The 9,012-nt window shown below is 45.3% G+C and overlaps 1 protein-coding gene across 2 annotated transcripts in view; it reads right to left on the reverse strand.

The window, feature by feature from the left end:
* The window catches only part of SLC35B3 (solute carrier family 35 member B3), a 33,872-nt gene extending 25,144 nt beyond the window's left edge, over nt 1-8,728 (reverse strand). Inside the window, exons 1-2 of one of the 2 annotated variants that reach the window (XM_024206777.1) lie at nt 8,704-8,728; nt 468-749 (exon numbers count right to left, since the gene is read on the reverse strand). In XM_024206777.1, the coding sequence (XP_024062545.1) occupies nt 468-668 (201 nt within the window). In that variant the 5' untranslated portion in view covers nt 669-749; nt 8,704-8,728. Of the gene's footprint in view, nt 1-467; nt 750-8,614; nt 8,633-8,703 lie in introns of those variants that run through there. The other variant, XM_024206776.2, reaches the window with a different exon arrangement.
* Between the last annotated feature and the right edge of the window lie 284 nt (nt 8,729-9,012).

Consider the following 9,012-nt stretch of genomic DNA (forward strand, 5'->3'; position numbering starts at 1 on the left):
TAATAGTTAGCCGAAGTGGCAGAAGTCCATACTGTAGACCTAAAGATTTCACCCCTGATGATGACCCATGTAGAGGTCATTATGGTCCCATACAATGTAACTTTTGTTTTTACAATTTGTTTTTGTAAAAACTTAAAAAAAAAAAAATCACATAAAAATGTTAACATTAAAGATGCAAAGTCATGCACTCAAAAGATAAGGAAAGAAAAGAATTAAGGTAGTACAAGCATCCTTAATTAGGTCCTCTTCTGTAGCTGCATTATGATATCGTTTTTAATTATATGGTCATGTACTATTTTTTCCCTAACTTCAGTGTTTGACTTTGTGATCTTAATGTTCTTTTAATGTAGTTTTTTTTAAATGTATAGATTAGGACAGATTTTTAGACCAATCAAGCTACACATTGTCCAATATTGTTCAACAAAATAAACAGAGGTACTAGCATAAAATGCAAATACAGAATTTACCTGTAAATATCCATAGATTAGATAAAACATAAAAACTCCAGAAACACAAATAAAAAACTGAGTGGGTTTGTTAAATTTGCTGAGATTCACGCCAAGAACGATTATGTCATCTACTGATTTGATATGAGGTGACATGGCTTGTGATTTGGAAGGTACGCTGATCGAAACATATTTCCTTGAGGAGTTGAATTTCAGATCCATGTTTCCTAGTTCGCTGCATTCGGTGTCAATGGAATCTTCTCCTTTTTCTTCCTCTCTCTTTTTGTGTCCTTTGTTTGGAAGCTGAAAGAAACCGTAAAATTGAGAGAGGACACATGAGTATGGAATTCCAAACTTAAAACAGTGTACAAATAGGAAACCTAATAAAATTGCTTCACACAAAAAACTGCACATGGAAATATTTTCCAACTCAACTTCAATACTTAATGGGAATTCCTAAAAATCACAACAGTGCAGTACATGTATCTCCCCTATGATATTACTTCCTGCATAACAGATGTAATGCAAGAGATCAAATCAGTGATAACATTATGGCACTAGTGCTAAGAATTAGTGTATGAGTACTTTATAAGGAGGCAAATGCTGTTGGCACACTCCTGACCAATGTAGCTATGCTGATATAGCTGTGTCTACGCTCGGGATTATGTTGAAGGAAGAATGCTTCCCTTGACCTAGCTACTGTCATTTGGGGAGGCGGTGTTTCTGCACTGACAAAAAAACCCTTCTGTCAGTGTAGGTTGTGTGTACACTATGGGGCTATGTTAGTATAGCCTCCGTAATTCAGACATACACAGAGATGGAAAACCTGATCTGGACAAATATTAAGTCCGACTTTTTATTAGTATATTTTACTTCTTTTCTGAAACATAAAAAAAGTTTAACACCCTTTAAAATCCTTCAAAAATAGTTTGCTTAAAGTGGGGATTGATCCTTCTATTGCCTACAAAAAGCAATGGTGCACAAACCTGTCACATCAGTGTCACAGTGCTATGGTTAAGCATTCAGCACAGGGCCAAACCCAGCCCTCTTATACCAATGTTCACAGGCATGAAAACAGAATATGTTGTCATGGGATGATCCCATTACTGCTATCACACCGAAAGTACTGGTGCAGAGGTACTATGATTATGGCCAGGCTACTTTATTTGCATGGCAAGGTGCACCACACTCAATACATCTATTCCTATATGCAGAGCCTAACTGTGAAACTGGAAGGAATCTTCCCCTCTACCCTTTGTTTCCAACTCTCACTTTTGCTTGAGATTACCTGTTGGATGTTCAGGAAAAAGGGTGTGCAGACTAGGAAAAAAATCTTAGTGACTGTCCAGGAACACCGTCTCAAATCTGATCACATGACAAGAATATGGTGGTCCCAAAGTTTTATAACCACTATCAGTCACATGCATTCATCTCCAATTGTAGGATGAGGCATAACTGGATGAGTACAGCTAAAGAGAAGGAATTTAGCAGAGTATGGGAGTGCGCAGGCAAATCATCCATTTTTTCACTTCAGTGAAGTATGTGATAACTGATGTTTGAGGCTAATTTTGCATTTTTCAGCCTCAGGCAAACTCCATTGGTCAATTGCTGCTCCCAGTCAATTGCTGCACTTTTTAAGGGCAGGTCACAGCTAGTTCAGCCCGCAGTCAGTAAATAAATTTTTATTTATCTAGACTGGTGTTTTGGTTATTCCAGCCCAACGGTATTTTCTCTCACCGGAATATCTACCAAAAGCCATCATCCCAATGCTCCTTTATGGCAATCATTTATCCTGCTAAAGGAAACTGAATGAGACTCCCTCCAGGAGTCAGTCAATGCTGCTCATTTAACAACACAGACCAATAATTAAAGCGTTATGAGAGCTACTATCTTCACCAGAAGAGGAATAGCGTGCTAGATTGTAGTACTCAGTCTAAACTTCATGCCCAGACAGCAATTTAGTGTGAAGGCATTTATAAACTAATATGCACTGCCTCTGCCACTGTCTTAGTTGGTGTCTTTTTGTCAATCTCTCTTCCTCCTATTGCACATCTCTCTTGCCTGCCCCCCAGTACAGTATAACAAGCCTTGTGGATAAGGGGGAAGCCTTTCTGCAGTAAGGAGCAGCAGCCATTAGCTAAAAGTAGCGAGTCATGTTCCATCTAAACGACGCCAAAACAATATAATAGAATAGGTTGTTAAGAAAGCATTCTAGCCGTAAGGAAGTATAGAGCACAAACAGTGACCAGATAAACAGACAGACATTAAGATGTTTAAAGGAAAACTTTTCAAGATAACATACTGTCTGGCAGAACCACTTATCAGCAGTTGCAGTTGGGAAATCTATACTTCCATTTTGTTTGACCTTTAATTGGTTCTGTCCTTTGTTAGTTGCGTAACTGATTTAGCAAAATTTAAATTGACTCTTGTATGTAAAAGGTAGTGTGCTAAGACTGGCAAAGAACATTATTTCGTAATACTTTAGTTTAAATGATTGGTTAAGGTATAGATAAGCAGAACTTAAGTTTGACTATATAAACTGGGCTCCAAGAAGAAATTCTTTGGAACCTAATTCTGGGACACAGCCCAAGATCAAAGCTGCCAAAACTCAATACCCTGCATGATCATTCTGTGCAGAAGTTGGAGCCACAGACTATCCAATTCCGACTGACCATCGGGAAGAGATCACCAGCTTTATCAGGAGTGGTGAGCACTGTATACTTGGCGTGTGTGTTCTGTTCATCAACTGCTAATAAATTCAGGTTAAGGATTTACTGTGTAAAGGCTCTTTTGTTGGGAAAAGGTCCGGCCAACCTGAAGAGGGTTACACCCTGAGCCCACAGAAGGGTAGGGGTGGGTGCCCTAGATTGTGCGGGTAACAATGTGAGATATCTCAACTTTAGTATGGCTTATGATACTGTCTCATAAGACCTTATAAACAAACTAGGGAAATATAGCCTAGATGAACCTACTATAAGGTGGGTAAACGCTTGGAAAATTGTACTCAGAGTAGTTATCAATGGTTCAGTCAAGCTGGAAGGGCATATTGAGTGGGATCAGTCCTCTGTCTGGTTCTCTGCAATATCTTCACAAATGATTTGGATAATGGCATAGAGTGTACACGTATAAAATTTGCAGATGATACCAAGTGGGGAGGGGATGCAAGCACTGTGGAGGACAGGATTAGAATCCAAAATGATCTTGACAAACTTGAGAAATGGTCTGAAATATATAGGATGAAATTCAATAAGGACAAATGCAAAATACTACACTTAAGAAGAAATTCTCATTTACAAAATGGGAAATGATTGCCTAGGAAAAGGGTCTTGGAGGTTAAAGTGGATCACAAACTAAATGAGTCACCAATGTAATACCATTGCGCGCACGCACACACACACACACAAAATAAAGCGCAAACATTATTTGGGGATGCATTAGTAGGAGTTTTGTAAGCAAGACACAAGAAGTAATTCTTCTACTCTACTCAGCATTGATAAGGCCTCAACTGGAGTATTGGGTCCAGTTCTGGGCACCACACTTTAGGAAAGATGTGGATGAATTGGAGGAAGTCAAGAGGAGAGCAACAAAAATGATTCAAAGTCAAGAAAACATGACCTACAAGAAAATATTGAAAAATTGGGTTTGCTTAGTCTGGGGATGAGAATACTGAGATGGGAGGTAACAGTCTTCAAGTATGTACAAGGTTATTATAAAGAGGAGGGTAACAATTGTTCTTATCCACGGAAGACAGGAAAAGAAGTAATGGGCTTAAATTGAAAAAAGGAAGATTTAGGTTAGATATTAGGAAAAACTTGATAACTATAAGGGTAGTTAAGCACAGGAACAAATTACCTAGAGCAGGGGTTCTCAAACTGTGGGTTAGGACCCCAAAGTGGGTCATGACCCTGTTTTAATGGGGTCGCCAGGGCTGGTGTTAGACTTGCTGGAGCCCGGGGCCAAAGCCCGAGCCCTACCACCTGGGGCCGAAGCCAAGCCAAGGGCTTCGGCCCTGGGCTGCGGGGCTCAGGCTTCAGTTTCAGCTTCAGCCCTGGGCAGTGGGGCTCAGACTGCAGGCCCCCTGTCTGGGGCTGAAGCCCTGGGCTTCGGCTTTATCCCCCCAGCCCCTGCATGGGGTGGTGAGGCTTGGGCTTCGGCCCCCTCCACCCAGGGTGGCAGTGCTCAGGCGGGCTGAGGCTTCAGTCCTGCCTCCTGGGGTTGTGTAGTAATTTTTGTTGTCAGAAGGGAGTTGTAGTGCAATGAAGTTTGAGAACTGCTGACCTAGAGGTTGTGGAATCTCTGTCACTTGAGGTTTTTAAGAACAGGTTAGACAAACACCTGTTAGGGATGGTTTAGATAATAATTAGTTCTGCCTCAGTGTAGGAACTGGACTAGGTGACCTATTGAGATCTCTTCCAGTCCTACATTTCTATGGATTCAATATGTGTACATACCCCTTTCCCAGCAAGAGCTGCCAAACTAATCCCACCTGGTTTCACTCCCCGCCACAAACTGGACCACAGAGGATGTGATATGTCCAGACAGAGCCAGGATACTAGACTAGTTCAAGAAGTCCAATTTTCAATTTATGTCTCTTTTCCCTAAGTCTCTCAGCAAGCAGTGGAGGACTGCATAAATGTCTACTTTTGTACAGAAAGATTCCTTTCTGGCCCAATCCAAACAGAGCCATGACTAATCACACTTACTGCTACTATTCAGGCATGTGCCGCAAGATGTTAAAGAGGACCAGAACAAGCATGATTTTGCCTTAGGAGAATTTCAGAAGTGCAGGAGGGACCATAAGAAAGATGATTTTCTGCAAATCTCATGCTAGCTATAAAGTTTATAACAATACAGAAACTACATCCTTTACCACTGCTTTAGATATTAACAGCAATTACACTAGCAGAGAAACAGAACCCTGAAATTAGGTCAGAAAAAGTAAATAGAAGAGGAGCTGATTTTAAAATATTTTATTTTCTAATAATTTAAGGCAGTATTCTGTTACTGAGTTTGGATTTAAAGATTAATATTATTTTAAAATAGTATTAATCAACCATAATGTTAGTACCTGGATAGAACACACTTTCATGAAGGATACCAGAGTTACAGTGAGAAAGCGTTTGTTCTGCTCACATACAGTATTAGTTAAAAGAAGATTGTGTAAAACTCCCTTTTCTGTGTTGTTTGTTTGAGAACATGTTTTCATAAAGGAATATTCTACAGTGCCTAACATTAAGCAGAGAAACAGTAAATGCAGTAAATATTTGAAACATTCTCCACCAAATACTATTATTATAGACAACGGGACTCTTCTGAAATATATTTCTCTGAAAGCATGCATAGCAACTGTTTTTCTAAGCAAAATATCAGAGGTGTCATTCTTCATCATCTACTCAAAATACTCAAAGTAATTGATCGACCTTATGAACTGCAATTTTACAAATGCCACTTACAAGCTTAAGAGGTGCTTACTCCTGGGGGAAATCTGCACCCCTGCGTGCACACAGGATTCATGTCCCCTGCAGAATTCTTCGCTTCTTTACAGAAAAATGACTTCTGATGGGGAAGCAAAGGAAAGCCGCAAGAACGGTCACGGATCCCTCCTCAGCAGCACAGGCGTGTTGTTTTGGGTGCCCAACACAGCCGACAGAGAGGTAAATCACTCCATGGGAGGGGGAGGGCAGGCGCCAGGCTGTGGACACCACGGCGGATGGTTTTTACCCTGTGCTAGGCTCAGCTGCTAGTCCCAACTGGGCAGGGAAGGATGGGACTTCCTCTTCCCCTGCAAAGAGTGGTCGGGGCCAGGAGAAACCTCTCCCTGTTGCAGGAAGCTCTGTTCCCCACCCCCATTGCGCCTCAGCTGTGGAGGGAAGGGTCACTGTACAGGGAGCTGCTCCCCCATCTGCCCAATCCCTGTGCATCCGGACTCCCACCCCATCAAGTCTCACCCCCTGCCAAGCGCCTCCCCCTGCATCCAACCCTCACCCCAGCCCCCAGATCACCCCTTTACCCCACTGAGCCTCAATAAGCTGCATGCAGACCCTCACACCTTGACCCTCCTTACTGAGCCCAAACCACCTTCACCTGGACCCCCTCACAGAGTCCCATTCCTCCTGCACCTGGAACCCCCAACAAGCCCCTGAGCATCCAGATCCCCCCCACTGAGCCACCCACACCCAGACAGTCCCACACAGAACCCTCTCGTCCATACCTGGATTTTCACACCCCAGCCCCTCCACACTTAGATCCTACCAGGCTGAGCCTACTTGCCCCACACCTGGATCAGGGACCAGGGCTAGGCATGCCTGCGAGACTCTGTCCCTCTCGCTCACTATCTTGGTGCACCCAGCACAGAGGGGCAGGACTGGCCCTTGGGCTGTGTCAGGGTCTGGTGCAGCCTCACCGTTGAGTCCGTGTCCTGGGGGTGGAGGCGGGGGCTGTAAGGTGGTCTCCTACCTCTGTGGGGGCCTGTGTTCCCCATTGCCATGCTGGAGTCTCCACATTTATTGTAAAATAAAATATGCAGAATTTTAAAATATTGTGTGCAGAATTTTAATTTTTTTGGCACAGAATTCTCTCAGGAGTAAAAGCTTTCCCAAACCACATGTTCAATATTCCATTTTTTGACTCTTCATTTTATTTAAAATGACTGAAATGCTTCCTCTTGCAAAAATGGTTTGCTAAAATAAAATATCCTCAAGCAAGTTTTTGCCAGGAGCAAAGCTGAGCTAAACCTAAAAATAAAAGAGACTTTAAACTAAGCTCCAGTGCATAATTAGCAACTGTTAATCGCATGTCTGGAGCACCTATTGAAAATCAAAATCAAAACAGAAATGATGTTTTTTCCCCTCTATCTATGCAGGCAGGAGGGTAGAAGACATTTATCTTCTCTGTGTCTTGGTGGATGGGGGGGCAGCATCCCGTTTTTGAAAGTGTCTATCTTAAAGGGACAGTAGAAACACAAGTTGGGTGAGGTAATCTCTCTTATTGGACCATCTTCTGTTTACTCTTGTGGTCCCTTCTGACCCTATGATTCTGTTGGTGAGAGAGAGAAGCTTTTAAGACACGTGAGAGAGAGAAGCTTTTAAGACACTTAAGAGCTCTTCTTTAGCTCTGTGGTTCAAAAGCTTGTCTCTCTCGCCAACAGAAGTTGGTCCAACAAAAGACATACCTCACCCACCTTGTCTCTCTAAAATCCTGGGACCGACATGCTACAACAACACTGCATTAAAAGGACACTATCAGCTTTAGGCTATTTCTACACTACCACTTATGCCGCTCACGTGTGTGAACACAACACCCCCTTGAGCAGCATAAATTACACCAGCACAAGTGCAAGTGTGCACAGCGCTTTGTCGGCAGGTGAGCCATACCCACTGACATAGCTACTGCTGCTCATTGGGGGTGGATTAATGATGTCAATGGGAGAGCACTCTCCCATTGGCATACAGCAGCTACAGGAGAGATCTTACAGTGGTCCAGCAGCATAGGTCCAGCTGTAAGGTCTCTAGTGTAGACATAGCCGTAGTCAATTACAGAAAAACACTAGGAAGCAGATTCAGGTAATATAGCTGCCCCCCACTCCCCTCCTGTCTGTGTATGTTTTAAGTCACAGGTTCCTCATTCTTCAAAATGTTTTTTCTCTCCCTTGCTGTTATGTGACAGATGTACACAGAGCAGAAGAAACTGCCTGACTTTATAGGGGAAACACTGAAACTCATATGCAAAGTGGAGTCAAATCCAGAAAGTTCCCGAGAAAACAAAAACACGTATTGCCTCCAATTTCTTTTAGTTCCAGTACTGGGGGGGGAAGGAAGGTGGCACTTGTGGCACACGAGTAGATGAAGCCTTTACAGAAGCGGTGCAATGCCTGTACCGAGAGGGCCCCTCCCAGGGCAGGGACAGGGCCCCGCCCCCGCAGGAAGCTCAGCAATTCGCCGGACACCAGCAGCGCCACCTCGGTGGGGTGGGAGGTGTCACCTGGGAACGCTACTGCGGGGGCCCGGCGCGGGGAGGCCCAAGGGCACCGGACCGGCCGCGCCTCACTGCGCTCGGGCTCGTCCCGCTCAGCCCAGCCCCCGGCGCTCCGGGGGGCCACGGCCCAGCGGACCCCCCCGCCCAGGAGGGGCCGGGGCCGCGCCCGCGCCCCTTCCCCCGCCGCGTCTCACCGCTCCGCTCATGGCCCCAGCTACGGCCCACGCCGCCTTCCGGGAAGCGGCCTGGCCCCGCCCACGCCCCGGGGGGAGCGGACCAATACCTGCTCGCGCCCCGTGGAGGGGGCGCGGCGGCTGCTCGCCTCTTCCTCCGCCTGCCGCCGCTCTCCCCTCGGCGCCGAAGATGGCGGGGGCTGGCAGCTGTGTGCGAGCGCCGAGCGCATCGAGCCAATGGGCCCCGTGTCCTTGTCCCCGCCCCAGCCGGCGCAGCGAAGAGCCTCCAGCGAGCGCAGGAGTGGAGTCCCCGCCCGCACGCGGGGGGAGTCGGGGGACCCGCCAGCAGAGGAGACCCACGCACAGGGGCGCCCCATAGAGGAAACCCCCTCCAGGAGAGGAGATCCCCGTGTAGGAAA

Source organism: Terrapene carolina, unplaced genomic scaffold (genome assembly GCF_002925995.2).
Source record: "Terrapene carolina triunguis isolate 2854851 unplaced genomic scaffold, T_m_triunguis-2.0 Scaffold58, whole genome shotgun sequence".
Classification (NCBI taxonomy): Eukaryota; Metazoa; Chordata; order Testudines; family Emydidae; genus Terrapene; species Terrapene triunguis.